The sequence below is a fragment of the Hippopotamus amphibius genome, chromosome 3 (genome assembly GCF_030028045.1).
Source record: "Hippopotamus amphibius kiboko isolate mHipAmp2 chromosome 3, mHipAmp2.hap2, whole genome shotgun sequence".
Lineage (NCBI taxonomy): Eukaryota > Metazoa > Chordata > Mammalia > Artiodactyla > Hippopotamidae > Hippopotamus > Hippopotamus amphibius.
The window spans coordinates 133847948-133875256 of record NC_080188.1 but is presented as its reverse complement, the minus strand read 5'-3'; the positions used below and the strand labels follow the sequence as shown (position 1 = coordinate 133875256).

Genomic DNA, 27309 nt, shown 5'->3' with positions numbered 1-27309 from the left:
TTTTCAAAGTTAATAGAAGAATTAATAACTCAAAGCACCAAAAAGGCTATAAACCTCTGAGAAGCTGCCAGATCCACTGCTCCTCTCAGAGGAAAGCAGCCCCCGAAAGGGTTCTTTCTGAGTGTGGGTGCCTTGGCTTATGCTGCGTGCATCTGAGGATCCATCCTTGCTAACCCTGCCACGACTGATGGGGCTCAGGATCAGCACCTGACTGCATGTGAGGACGGTCAAGTGTCACGGAGGAGCTGGCCAGACCTGCCCAGTCCTTGAGCTCCATGATGAGAAGACCCAGTTCAACCCGATCAAATCCTCTCTTTGGAGACTATCAAGTCCTACACAGAGCCTAGGCCAAACCCCCAGTAACGGCAGGTGGTTTTTGTGACCAGCTGCACATCTTTCCACTCAAACGGACTGCACTGCTGAGAAAGAGGAAGCATCGTGTGCCAGCCCACATTTGCTCCGAGCCTGGAATAAGCCTCTGTTAAAGGTGATCTGGGCAAGACTCTTCCTTGCAAGTCTAAGGAATGCAACTAGTATAGTCATCAAAAGGACAGAACAATGAGGCAAAATAATACAGAATGAATATTTTTCTTTCTCTGGAAGACCTGAAGAGAAGGATGGAGAGATCAGACACCCAGAGAACTTTGTGTTAATTTATTGAGGAACATCAGAAGGGTTCACAGCAGGCAGAAAATACTTTACTTTTTGAAGTGATATCAGCATCTGTATAGAATATCCTACCCCCACCCCCAAAATCTTTTCACTTACTAATTTCCCTTTTCTGAAAATCCCATTAAAATCCATTGAAATAAAACCCATAAGATCCCATTAGATCTTCCTTTAAAGGTCTTGCAGTAATTCTTGCATGAGTCCATTCAATCTATGAAGGGATAAGGAAATTATCAAAATAACTTCAAGGGTTTGGAGGGTAGACCGGACTCAACAATGTTTCAGTTATTCAAGAACCTAATGCAGATATGGTTGGAGCATTTTAACCAAATCTCCTCAATGCCTGAATCATGCTCCAACGTCTTGAGAACTAAAGGCTCTCCACTCCTCTTCCCCACACACTCAGTATCCTTCCTATCCCACCATCTTTCAAATAAGACCCAGAGCAGTGCAGTTTCTTGAGCAAGGTGTCCCCCTAGTTAACAGCCCAGTCAAGACTAGAACCAAGTTCTCCTGGTTTTTTGACGAGTACAGGTACTCTGGTACAATTCAGAGTCAGTGTGGCATCATCTGAATAGCTTAATTCAGAGGGAGGCTATGCATGTCTTAAAAATGATTTGATTGTTCTCTTTGCTCTGAAATTGTTTTATATATTTCTTCCATTTTTCAAATGTTGTAGAGGGAAAAAAAAAAAAAACACACAAAGAGATCACCCACTCCTCACTTTTCTATATGAAAATATTCTTCCAAAGAAAAAATTTTAGAAAAAAAAATGTTTTTAATGAGAAAAAGAAAACAGGAAGAAAAGCTAATGATCTACCTTTATGGGATTATAAATTGAAGTTGTCTTTGACCATAAATCAGAGACAAATTATTGAATGATAACTATAGCCAAACCCAGTTTAACTGTCTTCAGAAAACTCACAGAGCTCCAAAATACACGAGAAATCACTTTTTTTTTTTTTTTTTTTTAAATGCTTGGAAATAAGGGCTTGGAGTCCTGGTAGCTATGTGAGGAAATTTTCAATTTTGCTACCCACTGTCCTCAATGAGCTGTAGTCTCCAAGATATGCCAGAAAACGAAGACATTTCAAGTTCAAGTGGGAGTGGAAAAGGAGATGGAGGGGGGAAGAGAAGAGGAAAGGAAGGGGGGGATGCATCTTTAAAGCTGTCAGCATCTCTCTGAGTGCTCTGGAGGGAAAGAGCACCCTTCACAGGCATACTTACTGCAGACAGCCCCGGAGGACCAAGCAAGGCTGGTCTTTAGGCTCCTTCAACCTGAAGTCCAGCCTTAGGCAGGGCCTCACTGGTACCACTAGGAGCACAAGCAGTAACAGCATTGAGGCCAATAAGCAAGGCCCAGAGAGACAAGATCAACCTCTTCACTAGCTCCATAAATATAAAGAAATGGGGATAAAAACATGAGTGGGCAGAGAGTATCTAGCGGAGCAGATTGATGCCCTAAAGGCAGCTGTCTGGCATTTTGCCATACACATATACATACAGAATTAGGCTATAACTCCCCTTACTTTTTGTCCCCTCCGTAACTACAAAGGACATTCAAGGCACTGTTGAGCCTTTTAAGAGGCCTCTGAATTAGATTATTAACCTGTCTCTCTCTTTGCCTTTTCCTACCCCAGTGGTCTCCTCTTCCCTCCTCTTTTTCTTCTCTTTTAAAAATGAATTCCTTATACTCCAAGGTAATTAAAAAGTCATGAGATATAGAGAGTAGCTTAACTTGAAGAAGGTTCTGCTTTATATATTGGCTAGTAAAAATTTTTTGTAGAAAGGAAGATGTCACAAGTATGTGCCCCACAGACCTCCAATTACAGGAAGTTTAACTAACCAAGGGCCCCAGCTGCGGCATTCTGACATCCATCATTATGTACACGCAGGGGCCCTGCTCCCAGACAAGAACCAGTGGACGGGGATCCTGAGGAGCCCATTCCTAGGAGACACAGGGATCCCCTGACAGATGACTCTGGCTCCAGAACTCCCTGACGGCCCTGCCAAACCTTCCTTGGACCACACTGTAGTCTAAGAATCCTTCACCCAGACTACCTGCCTTCCTTCCTTCCTCTCTCCTTCACTTGGAGTCAGACCCACACACTGAAATCTGACAGCTAGCCCAGCCTTGCCTCCCCAACTTCTCCCACAAGCATTTAATCCTGTCTTGGCATTTACTTGTTGGAAGACCTAGAATAACACAGAAAGTGAGAAAGTAAAAAAAACGAAAGATACAGGAAAGTCATATTTAGCTGCTTCACTTTCTATTCTCATAGGAAATTTCCCAATTTCTTTCTTTCCCAGAAAGAAAAAGTCCTTTCTTCCATTTAAGAACTTTATATATTGCTTCCTTTGCATTGTCAAAATTGATCTCAACTTTAAAGACAAACAATGAGGCTCAGGAAGTTAACTTACTCCCCTCCAAGGCCATCTAGTCCAGATGTAATTAAAGTTCAACTTGTCTACTGCTAGACCCCACGTTCTCTTTGCTACTCCAAGTGATGAAATCAAAGATTTTCACTCTCCACTACCAGGAAGCTTTTCACTTTCAACAGAGGGAGAGGGTAACAGGCTTTCAGTGTATCCTTTTATAAGGCCACTGAATGAGGTAACCACATCCTTGGTTACAGATTCTTCTCTTTCCTTTATCTGAGTGCAAATATCCAGTCCTCCATGGAAAGTTATAGCCACTTTGTTATTCCAAAATCTCCTGGCAGGGAATATTACATGGGAACTGGTTCAGAGGCAGGTCTGCCTGGAATAGCACCAAGAACAGAAAACAGAGTCAGGGATAATGATCACAGAGGTCCTGCCTCCTTTTGGAACCCGGAAACGGACATGGCGTCTTTGAAGGCCTTGCCTAGGAACCCAAGAGCAGAGGAAGAATTTGTATTTCCATTTATTTCCTATCCCTCCTGGAATTTATCAGCAGGCACAAAGTCTGTCCGCTTTACCATTATTTATGCTCCTGATACCAATGGTGACTTCTCAAAAAATAATAATAATTTTCTCTAAAAAAAAACCATCTCGCAAAGGCCACATTAACTCAGCTTGGCATGTTCTCCATGCCTCCAGACAGAATAGGATTAGTCTGAAAACACAGCTACCACCCATCTTCGGGTATAACCTATATAGATATAGAAAACACATTGCAAAACTGAAGTGCTAATAAGTCTCATATAATGCACAAAATTCCTAATATGCCTGTTTTAAAACTAGCAGAAAACATGGCTCCGTTTCGTCCTGGCTCTGTAACTACCTGGGTGACCTCAGGATCATTACTGAGACTCTTATTCTCTGTCACCTCATCTAATCAATTACGGGATCAGACTAGAGCATTTCTAAAGCTCTTTATCCCAAATTCTGGTTCTATAATTCTAAGTGCCTCCTTTTCTTACCCAAATAGATCTAAGTCGTGTGTTTCCATAGGAACTAGCAGTACTCTTTGAGCAGGAAACTAGTTCCCTGTGATGTGATATCCCAGTGACAGGGTACAGGCTAGAAGTTAAAGACACTGGGTTAATTAATTAGGCATTTCCTATAGAGCAGTTTTTCTCTAAAGGAATCTGAAGAGTTTAGTACACACGCAGCAGCAACGTGGTAGTGGGAAGACCCCACCTGGGATCTGAACAAGACAGACCTGGTTCAAACCTCAACTTCAGCACTGATGGGATTTGGGGTCTTGGGCCAGTTGCTCAATCTTCTTTTGCAAACCAAGGTTGTGTGGGCCTAATAAGGATACACTGCATCAAACAAGGCCTGGTAAACGGCAGGGGCTCAATATCAGAGCTAGCTGTTACTGTTGGCTGTTCTCATTACCATCTTGGTGTGTAAGTATGCTCATCAGCTTGTTCCCACTGGTCTCCTACCTTCCCAAACAGATGAAATAGAACTGGAGAGAAGACATGGTCCCTGCCCCTAAAGGCTCACAGCCTGTGGGCAAAAGAGACAAATGGAACTAACAATGCAACATTATAGGAGCTATGATAGACCCATGTATGCATATAGTGCCATTTAAAATAGCTAATTTTGCTGGAAAGGGTCCATATCTAATACCCTATGTATCCTATCCAGTTCCTTGAACATGGTAGACACAATAAATATTTGTTAACGAGAATAGTACAACCTTTCCAGAACATTGCTTTAGGGGATCCCAACAAAGTTACTGGTATATATGAGAAACCACAGGAAACAGAGGTCCTTTTGTAGGAAAATCCTTTGGATGAAGTTCAAGACTAATCTTCCTTATTCAGATATCCACTTCCTAGCAAACAGTGCTACAGTGTGATTCCAGTACTATAATAAATAATCATTATCAAATACACAGAAAAGATCATTACTTGGGCCTAGCTGGGAGTTGAAGAAAATGTACCAATTGAGAAACAGCAAAGCAAAGCCAATTATCTTAGAAGCTGGGTTCACACTACAAACACAACCTAAGATTCACAAGGGAATTTGAGATTATCTGTTGGCATCAGTTTAAGATGACAGCATTTTAGACACATTAATATAACCAAAAAGATGTTTTTGGTTTTTTTAATCTCAATAAAAGATGATCACATATATTTGGCTACTGCCTGTATTAGAAAAAAATCACCTAAAGATCAGAGTCACTGAAGAAGTCCTACTCATAACATACTAAAGGTAGCAATATCCACCGAGGCCTTTCTATGCTTGGGAAGGCTCTTATCCTTGCTTTTTTTTTTAATGGGAGGATTGACAGAAGGAGAAAGAGGGAGAAGAATGTGGTAGCCAAAAGTAACAAATGAAACTTCATTTGATCCAACTGCTAAATACTTAGTTCTTCCTGATTTAATGACACCATCATACACAACTCACGTTCATTCACTCAGCTAGCCAAGGGCCACAATTGTGGGAAACACACTACACGTACCAGGCATCTGGGTAAGTGCTGAGCTTACAGAGATGGCCCCTGCCCCTAAAATATCCTCTGGAGAGCAGGGAGTCCCTATAAACACACTTCTCCCCGTGGTCAGGAGGCATACCACCATTCAACAGTCATGGACAGGCTCGGAAGAGACAGGTGGCTTGCTCTGGGAAGTGTTTAACCTCTGAGGTTCCCATTCTGCCCTGGAGGTTTGGGAGGCAGAAACACACAAACCTATCTGGCCACTGAGATCTGCTTTCTCTGTAGCCCAGAAGGTTCTCAAAAACCTGAATAAGCACAGGTGACCTATACATACACACATAAGCACCGAAAGGCATGGTTCCAGAGCTGGTGCAGGGTAACTGAGCTGACAAGGTTAAAGTGATCACCTAATCCAGCTCTTCATTTATAGCTGAAGCTCCCAGAAGCAAAACAACTTGCTTAGACCCACACAGCCATGAAGGGAAGAAGCAGGACTAGAACCTAGGTCTTCTCCTCTCAGCTGAGGGCTCCTTGCCACAGTGACCCAGGAAAAAGCAACATATTGTTATCGGTAAAAGGGGACTATTCAACATTTGCACTGACGAGTGCAGCACAGGCACTGGCTAGTTAGTAGAGGACGTGCGGCTACATTACACGGCACTAGTGCCTGTGGCTGAGTATCAGCCATGACTCTCTCTGCACTCACAGCTACCTGGCAAGAGCCCTATTCTTAACCTAAGCAGCATGGCCATCACGGAAATCTGCCGACTGTTCCACTTCCTTGGAGACAAGTGTGGCATGTCTACACTCAGCCCCTCTCTATTCTATAAACAGAGAAACACACACACACGTGGTATCAGCACACTCAGTTACCAGAGGACAGTCACATGGGAATAAGATGACAAAAAAGACTGATTGCTATTAATGTGCATTCATCTATCAGAAGCAGTGTAAAATGAACCCTGTGATTAAAGGCATTATCCAAATCACAACTGCGGCCTGAAACACATACCACCAGGTGGGGGGGGGAGAAAACAAGATGGGAGGCTCCCCTTTCCCAAGACTGGCATCAGAGGAATCACATCTAGGAAAGACCTGTTAGATCACCTCTGTTCTGGGCCAGCTGGAGGGTGAGCCCACACTAGAGATTATCAGGCATGGAGTTTCAAGGTGAGTCACAAGGTCCCAGGACTCCCTGGCGAAGACACTTCTCTAGCTCAGTTTTCATTTGCTCAGTGGAAGGAGGCTGGCTTCTCTGCCAGGTGACACCTCATCACACAGTTGTCCTTACATGTTGTGTAATCTTGGGTAAAATTCTTAGATTCTCTAACCTCAGTTTTTCACATGCAGGATGAGGATGACCCACATTTGGTACACGATACATGAGGGTCAAGGTGAGACGGGAAATAAGATTGTCCTCTAAGGGCAGAACTAGGAAGTCACCCCACAATGGATCAGCTCAGAGGTATACTGAGTTACCTGAGAGGCACAGAATAGGCTCCAGGACAGCAGGCCTCAAAACGTGCCCTAACTGCAAGTGAACAAAGATCATATCAGTCAGAAATGTCTGTTCACTGGGGAGGTGGGGAGACGCCGAGACTGTCAGCCATGAAAGCACAGAAGCCAGAATCACGGAGGCAAGCCCAGCAGAGCCTGTCGAACAAACTCTAGGAGAAGCATGGACCCAACAAGGCCACCATGAACATCCAGGGGACCCATTTACTGGGGTCAGAGGCCAGGAAACATCCCTGTCACACAATTAGCAAACATGCTCCGCTCTGTGCTGATGGAGCGACCCTCCAGTAACCTGTCTTCTCACATCACTTGCCTCTGACAGAAGAAAAGGTGCTTGTCAGGCGAATGTGAGTACCTGGTCTGGAACACTGTTCAATGTCTCAAAGTGAATAAAGGACCTGGTGTTCCAGTCTATACATCAGCCTCTTCTGAGCTTTGTCAGTGTGAGTTAGCATCCTAAGGTTCATAATTTCAAAACCGATGAGTCTGAGTTTCAGACTCTGAAAGGCTGATGGCTCAGCCCCTGGCGAGGGAGCAGTTGAGGGAGGAAGCTGTCCATGTAGCTAGTTTCCTGAGGGGACTGGGTGCCATGAATGCTGACTGAGTGAAATGTACACAAGACCTTCCTAGCAGGACTGGTGAGGAGATGGATGATAACGGGTGTGAAAGCATCCTATAACCTGGAAAGTGTCCACAGGTCATAACTTTTATTTTATCAGTTGGTATATGAGGGCACTAAGCCCTGAGTCTCTCCTCACATGAAGAGCAGAATAAGTCTATCTGACACATGTGACAAAAGCCAAGCTGGGATTCAGCCTGGCTCCCTGAATCACAAGCTTGGGTGCACTGGCCCACTTTTCCTTTAAGGATGTCTCTTGCTTTTAAATTCAGATTGTCACCATCCATAATGTCTTTAACAGGGGCACAGGGATTCCATCTACCTGACAGGCCTCCACTTGCTTCAGCAGCTCTTCTTCTCAGAACCTCCTCAGAGGACAATGTTCTAAAGACTCACCCATGGCTAACCACTGCGTGCACGTATGTGAGGTGGAGGGAAGGGGCAGAAAATATCCCCAGGGTACAAACAAGATGGGGATGATGGTCCCCGAAGCGGGGGTTAATAAAGTCAGGGATATTTAATAAGCTATTACAAATTCCCTACTAGTAAATTCTGAAGCAGTTAATTCTTTATAAACAGTATACCATATTCTATTTTCTTCCTATATACTTCCAACCTCATAGCCATAAAACACTTTCTAGAACCACGCCTACAGATATTTAGGAAGCATAAAAGAACAACTTTAGGTTTTAAATACGGGAGATCTTTGCAAATGTCTGACTGTCCAGAGGAAAAAATGGGCTGCTCTAAGAAGTAGGAGAGTCCTCATCACTGGAGGCGTCCAGTCATCCACTGGGTAATATCTTTTATGAAGAGGATGTAGAGAACATTTAAATCCTTGGATTGGCATGATGACTACCCTTCAACATCTCTCTCAACCACTTGATTATCCAAGTTTATATATCTACTTCTAAGTATTTGTCTTTACCTTCCATAAGGCCCAGACTCAAGGTCTGCCTTGAGTCCCTTTTGAATTAAGAGCATGGCAGATTTGGAACCAAAAGCAGCTCAAGAGATCTATATATTAGTGTGAGATGGTGCTACCATCAATAAGTATGTTTTAAAGGCATCAGAAGAGTCAAGAAACAGGAAAAGAAAGAGATTCTCTTCACATACCTCCATCAACCAAGCCCTTTTCCATTTCTTTTTGGAAACACATATACTCTCCCCTATGCCTGTTATGCAAATGTAGCCTTTCCCAGAACATCATTCTCCCACAGCATATACAATTACACAGAACAGCCAAATGTTTAAACCAAATATGCTCACTTGCTTGCCTCACCCCAACTGAGAGGAATGCCCATCACCTGGACCAATACCTCCCTCCCCTTCCTCCCACCGTGGCCACACCCCAGCCTTCTTGCACACTGAATAGCAGCAGTGGCTGGGTCTTGAAGGACTACTAAAATAGATGGGCTAAAGCAGCAGTAACTGTACAGGAGGACACAAGGACGCACGATGGGGCTGGATGCCACCTCAGCTGGAACTGAGGGTTATTCCTGCAACAGAAGGGGACAACTGCTAAGGAAGCCTCCTCTTATCCCCTCCCCCACTGAACCCTGTTACTTGTCATGACTTAAATTTAAAGCATTCCCCAAGATCAAGACTCAAAGATAAAGGTATCCAATGGGGGAGGGAGGTTGAATGCAAGGATGACAGGAGATGACCCTTGTCACTTATGGGACACCAGGACCGACCAAGCCAATCAGCTGACTAGGCCTTTGGCCCCTGTCTCACTCTCTGCTTCAGCTGCAGAGTCTCAACACTGTCGCTGGTGAAAACAGACCACCTCACCAGATAAGGGGAGGATTCTGTCCAGAGTAGCCTAGAGTAAAAAGCTATCCCACGCCCACCTCTCCTGCTTCCCTCTCTACCAGAGTTTGTGGTTCAGAGTCACTTACCTTTTTCTTCTTCTTCAGAATCACTTTCACTCCATCCACTGAAACCATAATGCTCACCTTCTTCTTCTTGATGTTCTTGGCTTTAAATTCATACTGCAAATGAGAAGAGAACAAAGACGCACAATCCAGTTAGATCAGTGCATCTGCACAGCCCCAGAGAGCTCATGACCTGGAAAAGAGGGCCGCAGACGGGTCTAGGGAGCTGGTGAAGTTTCTGGGGACATGAAGCCCCTCAGGGGATGTAAAAGCAGGTGGATGTATGTAGGCAGAGGCTCAGCAATATTTGGGTTGGAACAGGGACTCTGAATGGTCACTGGTTTCATGACTCAGGTCTCAGGCAGGGCCATGGGATGGATCCGATCCATCCATTTTTAAGAGGAAAACACAGCCTACTTTGAAAATCTCACGAGAAATCCAGGACCTTTTCTCAAGAACTCATTCTGACATTTAATGACTTTCACTGTCAGGCAAGTTTTCCTCATGTCTACCCAAATGCTGCTGAAACTCTATTCCATCCTCAATGAAGATTAGGAAGAACTGGCACCCATCTTCAAATCAGGGCTTTTACATACTTAAAGATCATTATGAAATCTAAGTTACTCTCTACAAGTCCCAAATCCCTTTATCTGTAGGTCAGTCCCCATTAGCCTGAAACACCTAGAGAGTATCTAGAAAGGATCTGACTAACGATAGTTATGAGAGGGCATTGCCTCACAAGCCCTATATTTTAAGTTTCTATTTGCAATCCTGAACAGCCCTGCTTGTTCAGCTACAGTTCAACTACATTGCTGGCCCTCACCCTCAATTCCAGGTATTTTTCTATTACATTTGCTCACAGCCATTTCTTAGGTTTGTGCCGATATTCCGAATGGTGGTATAATTCTACGTTTTCCTCACTGAACTTCATTCTGAGCACTTAGCGACTTTCATCTGGTTCCCATCTTGGTATCACCACCTAGCAAACTTACCTGCCAAGCTCTCTAATCAAAGATCTGGACTACAGATTTTAAAAAATAACAATACAAGACCCAGGGCCAAAACCTCTGCTCCAACCCACAGGCTCTCTTCTCTGGGACCTTTTATACTCAAGACCCTTTCCCACCATGCCACCACCCAAGCTTGGTAAGGCATCCAGTCCCTTGCCTGTATGCCTAAAACCTAACTATTTCTCCTTGGTATTTTGACAGACACGAACCTAAATCCACCCTAACAAAATGAAAACATAATCTACTTCGAAAATCTCATGAGAAATCCAGAACCTTCCCTTGGTCATGCCATTTAATACTCTGATTTTAAGAACTCAAATTAGAGCTTTCTACCCTGTCTTATTCTATCTCTTCCATTGAAATCTCAGCTCATTTTCTTATTCTGTTGCAGTTAGTGCTGAAACCCCTTGGCTGTCCACTTCTTAGAGACAAAGACATGACCTAGCTAACCAAGGTGAGATTTTTTTTTCTATATCGTCAGGGCAGGTTCCCGTTTATTGCTGATCTGAGTTACCAGGTGGTGGCAACATGCATCACTCCCCAGTCTGGTGGTCACTTCCCCCACCCTCCCAATCACTCTATCCTGTCAACAGCTGTCCTTTCTACCAGGGAGCCAGAAAGAAGAACAAACTGGAACAGCAGACACACAGGAAAAAGAGAAGAACTCTTTAACTTCAGACTCTGCTTCAAAGCCAATTAAGAGTAATACAATAAAGGAGAGCAAGCATGTCTGACAGGATGGGGAGAAGTCTGTCTGTACTGGAGTCTGGCTTATAAGAGGGCCTCGGCAATGCAGCAAATTTCTCTCTGGGTCCGTGGCTGTAAGCTGGTGAAGGCTAGAGTTGTGTGACTGGCATGCACTTTAGGACATGGCAACGATTTGCAGCGTGTCCCCCTGACTGCAGCATTCTGTGCAGCACTAGACGAACTGAAATTACTTCTGGCGGGAGCGCCAGCATGAGAAGCTGTAAGTCGGCTGACTTTGGCCTTGTGCCTGCTGGGAGAGGTGAACCAGCTCCATTTCCTAACCACACCTGCACTTACCTCTGCTCACAGGCTTTCAATGAACACAGTCTCTCAGCTGTGCCTCCCTTGGGAACAAATGACTAAAATCACAGCTGCTCTTGCCAGTCGAAGGAGTGCAGAGAGGCTTGTTTTGACGAACTCAGGTGGGAGATAAGGGCTTGAGAGTCCAGGAAACACCCAGAGGTGGACAAAACCTGCCCCAGACAGGTCAATCCTTGCCTGTTTTATTGTCTTTGCTCTCTTCCAAAATGTCACTCTCCCAAGCTCCACATACTTCCTTCTTCCCTTTTTCCAGCAACAAAGTCAATGCAGCAAATATTAGGTACCTATCTCTGCAAAGCATGATGTCACCTCCCAGCTCTGGTTTTAGAGAGCATATTGCCTGCTAAACCAGACCCTTAAATGTCTTATATTTCCAGAAAAATCTTGTAGCTGGCCATATCTCTTCTTGGTTGGTCCACCACTCTATTGGTTTCATTCTCTTTGGGATCTTTTTAAAATCAAAACTCCCCACCCAAGGCTGCCAAGAGACGCCCTACCAGCTCCTTGCCTGTGTATCTGAAACCTGAACTATTTTCATAGTTTGTGTTTTGACAACCTCGGCCATACCTTTAATACCCTGATCTTAAGAACTCAAAATGCCACTAAACATTCTTTTTGGAACTGGAAAACAGCCTCCAATTCGATCACTGTGCTCATACTCCCAGACGGTTCTTCTATGGTGTGTGGACACAGTGACTACATGGAAAAGCATGACCAAATGATTGCACTAGAATCGCAATGACAGTGACAATACAGGTGCTCCTCCTTACAACACCTGGTGGAATGCTCTCTGGAGTGCTTCAAAATGAAGGGGGCAAGAGAGGCATGAAATAGGCTTCCAGGCCCCGTTACAGCTGCTGGTGTATACTGAGTGCTGCTTAGAAGGCTCTTAGGTTGGACACAGTCTGCACCTACGCCACCTGTCTGGTGGTCAGATGTCCCAAATCCTTTCCAACTGAAGAATAGGTACTCAAACTGTAGTTCTGTTGCAAACTAGGGAAATGAAATCAAGTGTCTTGAAAAGGTTTAAATCTTTATTATCATAAAACCATTTATTTATATGGAAATTATATTTCACTTGGACAACCATGTTATTATGCTCACTGTGGGGACAGAAAATGGATTTGGAACAGAGGAGACGATGGGAGTGACCAGGAGAACGGAGGAAAGAGGCTCACAGGGACAAGCTCTCCTTTTTCCCAGACTGCGCTGCTCCGAGGGCCAGGCAGGCCCAGGAGGAAGCGTCTGTGTTCCACAAGATAGGAAGCTAAGTCTGCCCAGGCTTATCCAGGAGCTGAAGAACAAACAGGACTGCTGGTGCCACCGTCTGTGGCCCAGGCCCACCTCCCACAAAGCCCATGCCAGCTCTGGAGTCTGTGCCAACAGGCCTGGCTCTTCCCCCAACATGGCCAGGCTGACCTGATATATGTGCTTTGCTAGTCAGAGCCCCACCAGCAAAGACAGATTAAGCCCTACAGGACCTGACCTTTCAGGGAACAAAACAATACAAGCCCTGGAACACTAACCACTGACTAGAAAGACCAAGTGTCTGGGTTCACAAACAGAGTCTTGGGACCCTGTATGGGAATAGTAGCCCTGGAACTTAGTGTGCTGTGCCAACCAGTGAGGCCCATGAAGGGGAGACTGGGTAGAGGGAGGGCTTCAGATCCATCAGGAGCCAGGAGTAAACACTCAACAAGTGACGTGAGTAAGAACACTGGCTGGAAGTCAGAGAGCTGCTAACTGAACAGGATATCTCTGATGCTCCAATGCTTCCTTGTCCCCAACTCCCAGCACCACCTCCTAACCTTGCGTGTCTCCAAGGGTGTTCAAGAAGGGGAAGTAAATCTGTAACAGGGGAGTGCATTAACGAAGGGACTGGCCCAGCCCTGGGCTTGAGGCTGTACTGCAGAAATAGAAGTAAAAGGATCACTTTCTGAGGAGTCCAGGGACGCACACACTCTGAGTCTATTTTCACGATAATATCTAGCTCCCTGAAGAATTCTGGAATTTTTTTTAATAAGGATCCTTGGTTCCTCAATTACCTTGTCTACAAACAACTTACCTAGTGATGCACTCCCTGACCAGCAACATAGAAGCTGGTCCTCTCACTCTTCTCCATAAAATTTCTTTTGCCCAGCTCCTTCCCACTCTTCCCACAATGCTTACAGTTATGAATCAATGTGCTCAGAGGCTACTCTACCAAGAGAGGAGATTTAGTTTGCAAACACACATAGTGATGCTCTCACTCAGCAAGTCCTCGGCTTATAATCAGCTGTGTTCACCACCATTCCAGAATAAGTCTCGTGGCTTTGCTTCCTGTGAATGATCACAGCAACTTTAAAATTGAGTTCTGGTAGTGCCATTAGGCATTTTAATCATATTCTGCCCACAGTCTCAGGTTCAAGAGTACAAACACATCTCCACAGCGAAACTGTAAGCCCCTCAACCAAAAGCACTGTCTTATAAAGGGTTTGTAGGAAATCATTTTGCACTTAACATTTGAAAGTTTAACAACTTAGGTAATAAATAAGATACAAGATCTGAGTATGTCCATATTCAGAGCATACTCACAATAGCCCAAAGGTGGGGACAACCCAAATGTCCACTGATGGATGAACAGATAAACAAGATGTGTTATAGACACATAATAGGGTATTACTCAGCCTTAAAAAGGAAATTCTGACACATGCTACAACATGGATGAAGCCTGAAGACATTATGTTAAATGATGTTTACATTAAGCCGGAACAAACGGACAAATATTGCATGATTCCATTTACATGAGGTACCTAAGAGTAGTCAAATTCAGAGACAGAAAGTAGAATGGTGGTCTACAGGGGCTGAGGGGAGGGGAGGGGAGAGAATGAGGAGTTAGCGTTTAATGAGTACAGAGTTTCAGTTCTGGAAGATGAAAAGATCTGGAGATGGACAGTGGTGATGGCTGCACAACAATATAAATGTGGTATGTAGATGTCACAGAACTGTACATTTAAGAATGGTTGAAATGGAAAATTGTATGTAATGTAATGTATATTTTACCACAATAAAAGATACAAATCTGAAAACACTATAACAAACACATTTCTTCTCACGGCAAATCCGCTTTAATTTTGCTTGCGAAAGGATATTTCTGTTACTCTCCCACATGCAAATCAAACATGCCATACTCTTCCATACTTTTGCTAATGTTTATGCCCAAAATACCCTCCCCCCACCATCTGCTTGGTGAACTCCTGCTTATTCTTAAAATATCTACTCAGCCTTCTCCACAGCAAAGCCTTCCAGGTCAACTCCCCCTTCCCAAATCCTTCCACACAACTGCCCCATCAACTCGGTTGCTACAGCAATATGAATCTCTACTATCACTCACCATTGATAGGTTGTGTATTTCCCCACTAGGCCATGCCCTGCTTGAGAGCAAGAAATATGACTTACACATATTTGTACCCAAGAATATAGCACTAGGACACAGGAGGGTGATAAATGAATGTTAAATAAATTAATGAACACAGTTGACAGTGGTTATTCACAAAGCCTGAGAAAACATGACACTGTCCACATGGGTTTGATCCCTAGTCCAGGAAGATCCCACATGCTGAGGAGCAGATGAGCCTGTGTACCGCAACTACTGAGCCTGCATACTGCAGCTACTGAAGCCTGCACAACTAGAGCTCAGCTCCGAAACAAGAAAAGCCACTGCAATGAGAAGCCCGTGCACCACACTCTTTGCAACTAGAGAAAGCCCGCACACAGCAGTGAGGACCCAAAATAGCCAAAAAATAAATTAAAAAAAATTACATTGATGATTAAAAAAAAAAAAAGATCTAACTTTAATTATTCCAAACTCCACAGAACACTGCTAAGTACCTTATCTTTTGCTTGATCCATACTTCATTAAATAATTTAGTGTGTTCATCACTGGTCAAGGGTGTTCTCAATCATCTATATGGCACAGTTAGAAGTAATAAATCAGGGGGATGGGCATGCAGATGAACCTCTGTTCTCTGGGCTGCCCAGCTCCCCTAAGCTCCAGCTCCTGCGCCTATGGTGCCAGAATCTGAAGGACAGGGCACCCAAGAGCCATGGTAGTTCCTGACATTGTTGTGTGGCTCAGTGACTTCTATTGTCCACTCTTTTGAAACCTCAGAAATGCGAGCAAGACAAAAACCAAAGTTGGTACTGAATCCAAATTCTAGAATATCTGAGGCTTCTTGGGAATACTAGGTAGAGACATCTAGTTCCTATCAACCTCAAGCCCAGCATAGCTTATTTTAGCAACAGACATATTACTAAAAGTTGGGTATAAATAAAATCTCCATAAACTGCATACTAGTTAAAAGGAAGCAGAGGAGCTACTTTTTAAAGAAAGGAATATTCATTGCCATTGCAACATAAATGTAGAATTTAAATATTTACCCAGATCTGTAGACCAGGAGATCTAAAACTTGTTTTAAATTCCATTTGGGATACCTGATAAAATGGCAGAATCCCAGACCCAGGCCTCAGAGATGCTCATTCAGCAGATCTGGGATAGGGCCAGAAGTTGGCATTGGTTTTGTTTTGTTTTTTGTTTGTTTGTTTGATGCAGGAGGTAGTACAGATCACATGACTCACAAACATTTCTCAGGGCACATGTTACAAGAGCTCTTACAAACTTTCATCTGCATCTAGAATTGCCTTAGACAAAAATCAATGTCTGGACCATATAGGTACCATTTTTTAAGTGCAGATACTATTTTGACAATTAAAATACAGGTTCTTAGGAGAGCACCACTGCTGTTTACTGTCATCCATTTTCTAAACCAAAGGCGCTGAAATTACAGCTCTCATGCTGGGAGGGAATTCTGATGGGTGGTAGGTAGCAGGTGTTCATACATCGTGTTTTACACATTTTGTTTCTCTGAAATATTTTTTATGTTGAAAAGTATTTTTAATTTACAAATATCTTTGCAAATTAGTACAAATATCACTTACACCCTAATAACTGGTAAAGGAAATGAGTACGCAACTCACTGGAAAAATACAATAAGAAAATACATATAGATGTTCAATCTCACTAGTCAAAGACATTAAATGAGATTCCATTTTTAATGTACCCAACGGTCAAATATTTTTACAAACTGGTAATTGTCAATTACAATAAAAATGTGATAGGAAAGAAATTCTAGTGAGGGTATGATAAGACAGACACATATACCACTGCTGGGAATCTAAACTGGTACAACGTTTTAGGAAAGCAATTTATAAACATGTATCAGTCGTAAAAAGTGCTCATACCATTTGATCTCAGTAATCCCATCAACAAATTATCCTAAAGAAATAATCACAGATGGACACAAAGATCTATGTTCAGTCATTTTTAGCATACCTCAGTTATGTAGAGGCTCAAAAATTTATACTAAGATACAGATGTACAAAAAAGTAATTTCTCCTTTTTTCTATAAACATCCTTCTCCTTGGTCTGAAGGCCTTATTCCTACTGACTGTGAGTTAAGGGAAATTTGAAATTTCTCCTCTTAAGGCAATTTTGCCTACTTTGGTTTTAGACAGTAGTCCTCAGGTGAACTCATTCTTCTTTTGGATCATCTTTCAGGATATCCTTCCTCCCCCTTCCTTTTCTCCCCAGGGAGATCCAAGATCACAAATGGCACGAGTAATTTAGACATTCACAGTTTTAATGGCAGGAGAGAAGGTAAATTTCTTGCCTTTCCACTCTCCTCTTAATCTGGCTACACTGGCTGCTGGTACACATTGTGATTTTTTTTCCTTCTTTTTCACTGAATTATAACTGACGTACAATATTATATTAGTTTTGGGTGTACAACACAGTGATTCTATATTTTCACACATTACAAAATGTTTACCATGACAAGTCCAGTTAACCTCCTGTTATTTCAATATTATTGACTATAATTTCTATGCTGCACATACATCCCTGTGACTTATTTTATAGCTAGAAGTTTGTACCTCACCTCTTAATCTCCTTCACCTTTTTCACCCATCCCCCCAAACCCTTCCCCCTTTGGCAACCACCAGATTGTTCTGTTATCTATGAGTCTGTTTCTATTTTGCTTTCGTTTTTTAGATTCCACATATAAGTGAAATCCGTACTGCATTTGTCTTTCTCTGACTTGTTTCACTTAGCATAATACCCTCCAGGTCCACCCATGTTGTCACAAATGGAAAGATTATTTTTATGGCTGAGTAATGCTCCATTGTATTTTTACATGCCACACCTTTTTTTTTTTAATTTTATTTATTTATTATTTTTGGGGGGTACACCAAGTTCAATCATCTGTTTTTATACACATATCCCCGTATTCCCTCCCTCGAGTCCCCCAACCCTCCCCATCCCACTCCTCTAAGGCATCTTCCATCCTCGAGTTGAACTCCCTTTGTTATACAACAACTTCTCACTGGCTATCTGTTTTACAGTTGGTAGTATATATATGTCTGTGCTACTCTCTCGCTTCATCTCAGCTTCCCCTTCACCCCCTGCCCCCTCCCAAACCTCAAGTTCTCCAGTCCATTCTCTGCATCTGCATCCTTGTTCTTGTCACTGAGTTCATCAGTACCATTTTTAGATTCCGTATATGTGAGTTAGCATACAATATTTGTCTTTCTCTTTCTGACTTACTTCACTCTGTATGACAGACTCTAGGTCTACCCACCTCATGACATATAGCTCCATCTCATCCCTTTTTATAGCTGAGGAATATTCCACTGTATATATATGCCACATCTTCTTTATCCATTCATTTGTTGATGGGCATTTCGGTGGCTTCCATGTCCTGGCTATTGTAAATAGTGCTGCAATAAACATTATGGTACATGTTTCTTTTGGGATTATGGTTTTCTTTGGGTATATGCCCAGGAGTGGGATTAGTGGATCATATGGTGGTTCTATTTGTAGTTTTTTAAGGAACCTCCAAACTGCTTTCCATAGTGGCTGTACCAACTTACATTCTCACCAACAGTGTAGGAGAGTTCCCTTTTCTCCACACCCTCTCCAACATTTGTTCTTTCCAGATTTTGTGATGATGGCCATTCTGATCGGTGTGAGCTGATACCTCATTGTGGCTTTGACTTGCATTTCTCTGATGATTAGTGATGTTGAGCATCTTTTCATGTGTGTGTTGGCCATCTGTATGTCTTCTTTGGAGAAATGTCTATTTAGGTCTTCCGCCCACTTGTGGATTGGGTTATTTGCTTTTTTGGTATGAAGCTGCATGAGCTGCTTGTATATTTTGGAGGTTAATCCTTTGTCCGTTGTTTCATAGGCAACTATTTTTTCCCATTCTGAGGGTTGCCTTCTAGTCATGTTTATGGTTTCTTTCGCTGTGCAAAAGCTTTTAAGTTTCATGAGGTCCCATGTGTTTATTCTTGATTTTATTTCCATGATTCTAGGAGGTGGGTCAAAAAGGATCTTGCTTTGATGGATGTCATAGAGTGTTCTGCCTATGTTTTCCTCGAGGAGTTTTATAGTGTCTGGCCTTACATGTAGGTCTTTAATCCATCTGGAGTTTATTTTTGTGTATGGTGTTAGGAAGTGTTCTAATTTCATTCTTTGACATGTTGCTGTCCAGTTTTCCCAGCACCACTTATTGAAGAGGCTGTCTTTTTTCCATTGTATACTCGTGCCTCCTTTGTCAAAGATAAGGTGCCCATATGTGTCTGGGCTTACTTCTGAGTTCTCTATTCTATTCCGTTGATCTTCCTTTCTATTTTTGTGCCAGTACCATACTGTCTTGATCACTATGGCCTTGTAGTATAGTTTGAAGTCAGGAAGCCTGATTCCACCAACTCCATTTTTCCTTCTCAAGATTGCTTTGGCTATTCGGGGTCTTTTTGCATTTCCATACAAATCGTAAGATTTCTTGCTCTAGTTCTGTGAAAAATGCCATTGGTAATTTGATCGGGATTGCATTGAATCTGTAAATTGCTTTGGGTAGTACAGTCATTTTCATGATGTTGATTCTTCCAGTCCAGGAACATGGTATGTCCCTCCATCTGTTTGTGTCGTCTTTGATTTCTTTCATTAGTGTCTTAAAGTTTTCTGCATACAGATCTTTTGCCTCCTTAGGCAGGTTTATTCCTAGGTATTTGATTCTTTTTGTTGCAATGGTGAATGGGAGAGTTTCCTTAATTTCTCTTTCTGCTCTTCCGTTGTTAGTGTATAGGAATGCAAGAGATTTCTGTGCATTAATTTCATATCCTGCTACTTTACTAAACTCATCAATGAGTGCTAGCAGTTTTCTGGTAGAGTCTTTAGGGTTTTCTATATATAATATCATGTCATCTGCAAAGAGTAACAATTTTACTTCTTCTTTTCCAATTTGGATTCCTTTTATTTCTTTTTCTTCTCTGATTGCTGTGGCTAAAACTTCCAAAACTATGTTGAATAATAATGGTGAGAGTGGACACCCTTGTCTTGCTCCTGTTCTCAGAGGGAATTCTTTCAGTTTTTCCCCATTGAGAACGATGTTGGCTTTTGGTTTCTCATATACGGCTTTTATTATGTTGAGGTAATTTCCTTCTATGCCCATTTTCTGGAGAGCTTTTATCATAAATGGATGTTGAACTTTGTCAAAAGCTTTTTCTGCATCGGCTGAGATGATCATATGGTTTTTATCCTTCAATTTGTTGATATGATGTATCACATTGATTGATTTGCGTATATTGAAGAATCCTTGCATCCCAGGGATAAACCCCACTTGATCATGGTGTATGATTTTTTTAATGTGCTGTTGGAGTCTGTTAGCTAGTATTTTGTTGAGGATTTTTGCATCTATATTCATCAGGGATATTGGTCTGTAGTTTTCTTTTTTTGTGACACCTTTGCCTGGTTTTGGTATCAAGGTGATGGTGGCCTCGTAGAATGAGTTTGGGAGTGTTCCTCCTTCTGCAATATTTTGGAAGAGTTTGAGAAGGATAGGTGTTAGCTCTTCTCGAAATGTTTGATAGAATTTGCCCATGAATCCATCTGGTCCTGGGCTTTTGTGTGTCGGGAGATTTTTAATCACTGCCTCAATTTCCGTACTTGTGATTGGTCTGTTCATAGTTTCTATTTCTTCCTGGTTCAGTCTTGGAAGATTGTATTTTTCTAAGAATTTATCCATTTTTTCCAGTTTATCCAATTTATTGGCATATAGTTGCTTGTAGTAGTCTCTCATGATCTTTTGTATTTCTGAGGTGTCCGTTGTTACTTCTTTTTCATTTCTAATTCTGTTGATTTGCATCTTCTCCCTTTTTTTCTTGATGAGTCTGGCTAATGGTTTATCAATTTTGTTAATCTTCTCGAAGAACCAGCTTTTAGTTTTATTAATTTTTGCTATGGCTTCCTTCCTTTCTTTTTCATTTCTTTCTGCTCTGATCTTTATGATTTCTTTCCTTCTGCTCACTTTGGGGTTTCTTTGTTCTTCTTTTTCTAATTGTTTGAGGTGTAAGGTTAGGTTGTTTATTCAATAATTTTCTTGTTTCCTAAGGTAGGACTGTATTGCTATAAACTTCCCTCTTAGAACTGCTTTTGCTGCGTCCCATAGGTTTTGGGTTGCTGTGTTTTCATTGCTGTTTGTTTCTAGATATTTTTTTATTTCCTCTTTGATTTCTTTAGTGATTTCTTGGTTATTTAATAGTGAGTTGTTTAGCCTCCATGTGTTTGTATTTGTTGCAGTTTTTTTCCTGTAATTGATATCTAGTCTCATGGCATTGTGGTCTAAGATGCTTGCTATGATTTCAATTTTCTAGAATTTGCCGAGGTTTGATTTGTGACCCAAGATGTGACCTATCCTGGAAAATGTTCCGTGTGCACTTGAGAAGAAGGTGTATTTTGTCATTTTTGGATGGAATGTCTTATAAATATTAATTAAGTCGAGATGGTCTAATGTGTCATTTAAAGCTTGTGTGTCTTTATTTTCTGTTTGGATGATCTGTCCATTGATGTAAGTGGGGGGTTCAAGTCTCCCACTATTATTGTGTTATTGTTGATGTCCCCTTTTATAGCTGTTAGCATTTGCCTTATGTATTGAGGTGCCACACCTTCTTTAACCATTCATCGATGGACACTTAGGTTGCTTCCATATCTTGGTTATTGTAAATAATGCTACTACGAACATAGGAGTACACATATCTTCTTGAATTAGTGTTTTCATTCTCTTCAGATAAATACCCAAAAGTGTAATAGCTGGATCATATGGTAGTTCTATTTTTAGTCTTTTGAGGAACTTCCATAGTGGCTGCACCAATTTACATTCCCACCAACATGAGGTTTGCATGAGGGTTCCCTTTTCTCCACATCCTCACCATTATTTGTTTCTTGTCATTTGATAATAGTCATTCTGACAGGTGTGAGGTGATATTTCATTGTGGTTTTGATTTGCATTTCCCTGACGATTAGCGATGCTGAGCATCTTTTCATGCGCCTACTGGCCATCTGTATGCCTTCTTTAGAAAAATATTTATTCAGGTCCTGTGCCCATTTTTTTGAGTTATTTGCTTTCTTGATATGGAGTTATATGCATATCTTAAATATAATTTGGATATCAACCCCTTATCAAGTATACTGTTTGTAAATATCTTCTCCCATTCAGTGGGTGAATTTTATTGGTTTCCTTCCTTGTGCAAAAGCTTCTGAAATATTTCATCAACAAAAATTTAGAGGAATCCGTGTGTTTAAAATGTTTGGGACCACAAATGTTGACCAGATATTTCATCTTATGGATGAAGAAGCCACTGCCCAAAGATGGTAAAAAAAGAGAAAAAAAAGTTCCCCAGATTCATTAGCAGAAAACCCAAGCTGGGAACCCACATCTTCTGACTCTTAGTCCTGTGCTCAACATCTGTTCCCTACAGCCCCAGCATCCCACCAGCTCAGAATCCTGACTCCAGCAAATAAAATTATTCATTCATTCCTTCTTTCACTCATACATGAGCTCTCTGATATGCAGGCAACCCCATCTTATAACAGGAAGCGAGACAAGGAGGAATAACTTCCTGGATATTAACTTCATTGGGTCTGGAATATTCTCAGACTACTCAGTGGAAAGCACACAATCTCCCCCTCATCCCCAAATTCTTTCCCGTACTAATCGCAGTGGCTGCCTTCATTTCCTTTGTTGCTTCCCACCCTTTTCCACACCCAAGGACAATGTCAATGAACTGGGAAGGGCACAGAATGCCAACGAGGTCAGAAAAACATGGCAAAGGGGCCCTCTGAACATAAGGAGGGCTTCATGGCAGGAAATATCCAAGTTCACTGCTGTTCAGAACACTGAGAAGCAGGGAGAGAGGTTCATCCAAACACAGACGTTCTGTGGGAGGAAGGCATTTTCACAGTATGCAGAGACCAGCATGATAGTAGAGGGCAAATTAAACAGGCCCTTGGATGACAGACAGCGGCAGCCTCAAGTGCAGGCAATTCCAGGCTGTGTACTCAAGGGAGCCTCTGAGTGGTGGCTGCTCTCTGGAGAGAGGAGACGAGACAGGCCCTGGAATACAGCCATCACTTTTTCCGACTGGGAGCATGTTGACAGGTCACGGGGAGCTGAACAACAACTCAAATGATTAAGGGGCCCACAGGGGTGATTTATGAAGCAAGATAAGTACCACAACTAATAATAACCCACTGCTTTCAGGTTGCTTTTCCTCCACTAGTTCCTGCAGCACATTAAAAACATGTATTAGAACCTTCTCCTTTTAAGTAAAAACAGGCATAGATGGGTGAAAAGCCAAAAATAAAACAAAACAAACCCTGACTGTGACCAATTCTATCCATCTCCTCTAATATCTAACCCAGACCCTCCTCTAAATGGTTAACACACAGAATCTCATGTAAGTAGGAAGATAAGGGACATTAAAATCATCTTCCAGAGGAAGAAAAAAGACACAACAATGCTTAAACAGTATAGCTCATATCTACACACACACACACACCCACCCCTAGAAGGAGTAAAAGCCTGCCAGTCTGGTTAGAATAGGCATCATTAGAAAATCTACAAACAATAAATGCTGGAGAGAGTGTGGAGAAAAGGGAACCCTCTTGCACTGTTGGTGGCAATGTAAATTGCCATACAGCCACTATGGAGAACAGTATGGAGGTTCCTTAAAATACTAAAAATGGAATTACCATATGACCCAACAATCCCACTACTGGGCATATAACCAGCGAAAACCATAATCCAAAAAGAAACATGTACCATAATGTTCATTGCAGCACTATTTACAATAGCCAGGACATGGAAGCAACCTAAATGTCCATCAACAGATGAATGGATAAAGAAGATGTGGTACATATATACAATGGAATATTACTCAGCCATAAAAAGGAATGAAACTGGGACAACTGTAGAAACATGGATGGACCTAGAGACTGTCATACAGAGTGAAGTCAGAGAAAAACAAATGTTGTATATTAACACATATATGCGGAATCTAGAAAAATGGTACAGAAAAACTGGTCTGCAAGACAGAAACAGAGACACAGATGTACAGAACGAACATATGGACACCAAAGGGGGAAAGCGGGGTGGGGGGGGTATGAATTGGGAGATTAGGAGTGCCATTATATATATTACTAATAAGAACAAAATATCATATTGTATACTTTACAATTTGTTTTTATTGTATGTCAGTTATATCTCAATAAAAGTCCTAAAAAAGAAGCCTGCCAATATTTTAGTAGAATTATGAATCAAGAATTTAAGGTTGCCTCAGACCAAAATGATGATGAGACAAATAATGAACCCTTCTGTCTTTCTAATGCTGGATTTGCCTCTCTTTAAAGAAGGTAATCAGTCACGTGTTGTGACCTCCCATATCCCTCACCATGCACATCCCCACACTTACCTTGTAAAGTTACATGAAACAATTCACATCAGGTATTATGAAGTCCCTGGAAGGAGCCACACTGGACAGTGATGCTACTTCACATCAAGCATTTGCACTCTTAGCTGTGTGACCTTGGGCACCTAACCTCTCTGGGTATTACTCTTCCCTTCTGTGAAACAAGGGTATTGCATTACATTGTATCTGAGAATCTTCCTGACTCTAAATGTGATTCAAGATAACACAAAGCTTACAGCCCTTGTAGGAAGAGTGCGAGGGGCAGGCCCACTTGAAGAAGGAAGGGCAGAAGGTATGGTAACAAGGAAATGAGGGTGTTTGGCAAGGCCAGGTCCATCCCAGAAGTAGAGGTCGAGGATGGAAGGGAGAAAGGATGCAGACAGACGGAGAGTATGGTTCTCAATTGAAAAATAAATTACTAAGAGTTTTGCATGGATAGGAGGAGTGAGTTACATTCTTTAGAGTTCTGCAAACAGTGAAAAGCAGAGGGGCAGACGTCGAACATAATTCTTGGCACCAACACTGAGGATTCCAAAAGGAGAGAGATGGGAAATGGGAAACCTGGGAAAGACCAGGAACATATATGAAGTACTGGGTTGTAACAATAAAGAAAATGTCTGGATGAGATCACTGCATGGACTGAGAACCAGGATAAGGAAATCGTCTCTAAATCCCACGCCTGGAAAAAGTAACAATGCTCTCAACAATGACAGCACAGGTGAGCACATACGATGTGTCATACATCAAAAAAGTCTACCAAGTACCAGAGAATCTAGGCATAGGAATTAGAAGGGAATTCAGAGGTTATGCAGGCATTTATGTGGGACTCCCTTTCCTAGTCTCTCTCAAGTCTTTGATCCATTCAACCTTTCTCCCTTAGTGTAGACCTATCAGCACAATGAGAAAGAGATGAGAAGATCTGGATAACGTGTGCTTGCACTCATCCATTAGGGTCATAAGAGTTTCCAGGTTTAAGGCGGGAAACAATGGGAAGACCACAGTGAACACAGCAGAACAGATTGGTGCAGTGCACATTCATGGTATAACAGAAGGCATAAGGAAGGTCATTCTTGGGAGACACTGCAGAAACTATTTGAGGAGGAGGAAAACAATAAAATCAGACTTGGGAGGGCTCTTACAAGTAACAGTGTTGTCTTTGTCAAGTAGTCCTTCTCTCTAACAGAATTCTGGCAGCTGCCTTTAAAAAGCAGTTTCTTACTATGAATTGAAATCTACTCAAAGGTCTATATGAATTACCTGAGGACCTTGTTAAATTACAGATTCTGTATTTTAACAAGGATCGGGGGTGGGGGTGGGTACAGAGGTGGGTGGAGGAGGGAAGTCCTGTCTTTCGAACAAGGTCCCAGGTGATGCTGCCACCACAGGTCCCTGGACCACACTCTGAGTAGCAAGGTTCTAGGGCCAGAGTGTATTAGTCCAAAAGACACTGGGATATGCTAGCTGTTTGAGCTCATGACCTGTAAGGTTTTCTTCAGTGTTAATATCCTGTGATTCCTACCAATCGTATATGTCGATATTCTGGGTTACATGAAAACTGAGACAGGGTGTTTCTTATTAAGAGCTTCCTTAAGATGGCCAAAAATCAAACTCTAATATACAAATGATAAAAAAAAATACATTATCCAGAGCACAAGATCCCAGACTGGAGTGGAATCTGGAGTTACTGATTTGTTTCCAAGCATAATAACTTCCTACTGTCAGTAGGTGGCAATATTTCCTTGGGGTCTAAAGAACTGCAAAGTGGAATGAAGGTTCTCAACCCTGGCTATATACAGGGACCATCTGGGAAACTTAAGAAATCCTGGTATCCCAATCCCACCCCCAGAAATTGGTTTAACTGCTCCGTGTACAGGCCAGGTGATTCTAATGTGCAGCTGAGGACCGCTAAAGTCAAGTGTAGCAGATCCAGAGAAACAAAGAGTCCAGGAGGGGTAAGAGGTAAAGGCTGGTCATCACATCACCCCTAAGTCCCTGAATCTCCCCCTCCCACATCAGGGCTGACTCACATGCACCACATAATCTCCATTCAGTCTTATCTTCCCTTTAAGCCCATCACCGCTAGATTATTCCAAGGCTGCACCAGATTTTACTTCCTCCAAATTCCTATGTCAACAGATAATACTGGATCAAAAGATGCCAGGATGGCTTATGTAGGATAAGCACTGTTATCCCTTGTTTTCCCCAAGACTCAGTTTTAACCTCAGCAAACTGCCCTACATGGAAACTCATCCCCAGTACCAGCCTCAACTCCATGAGCTGGCAAAACTTTTCTGTAAAGGGCAAGAGAGTAAATATGTTATGCTTTGAGGGTCATGTGGTCTCTGTTCCAACCAGTCAACTCTGCCACTGTAGCACAAAAGCAGCCACAGACACACACATAAGTCAGTGGCTATATCTCTGGTCCAATAAAACTTTATTTATAAAAATAAGCAGTGCACTGGATTTGACCCATAAGCCATAGTTTTCCAACCCCTGCTTTATCACATCCCAGTTTCTTCTGAATTTTCTGTCTCCTCCCTATGACACCATGTTCAGGTACCAAGCACAACCACTGAGACACCCACAGTACAGGAATGAGACCACTGCAAGGAGAATGGAATATATATGAGGGGGCCTTGGGAGGAAGATAAGATTTGAAACATAGGCTTATTCTGACTATTCGAAAATGAGCATAAAAACGGGGAGAAGAAACCTCTTATGCTAAGAACTGCAAAATTGCCAGATTTCTGACACAGGACCTATTCTTGGGATTCTTTTCCCATGAAGCAACAATCTGTAATCTGAGGCCAATTTTCATCACCTCCAATGGAA

General features: G+C 42.2%; 1 protein-coding gene across 5 annotated transcripts in view; it reads right to left on the bottom strand.

Annotated features, from left to right (window-relative positions):
- LOC130849270 (carboxyl-terminal PDZ ligand of neuronal nitric oxide synthase protein) overlaps positions 1–27309 on the bottom strand; it is a 296636-nt gene that overhangs the window by 79769 nt on the left and 189558 nt on the right. For all 5 annotated transcript variants that reach the window (XM_057728028.1, XM_057728031.1, XM_057728029.1 and 2 more), the window contains exon 3: positions 9581–9673. In XM_057728028.1, coding sequence (XP_057584011.1) covers positions 9581–9673 — 93 coding nt within the window. The remainder of the gene's footprint in view (positions 1–9580; positions 9674–27309) is intronic.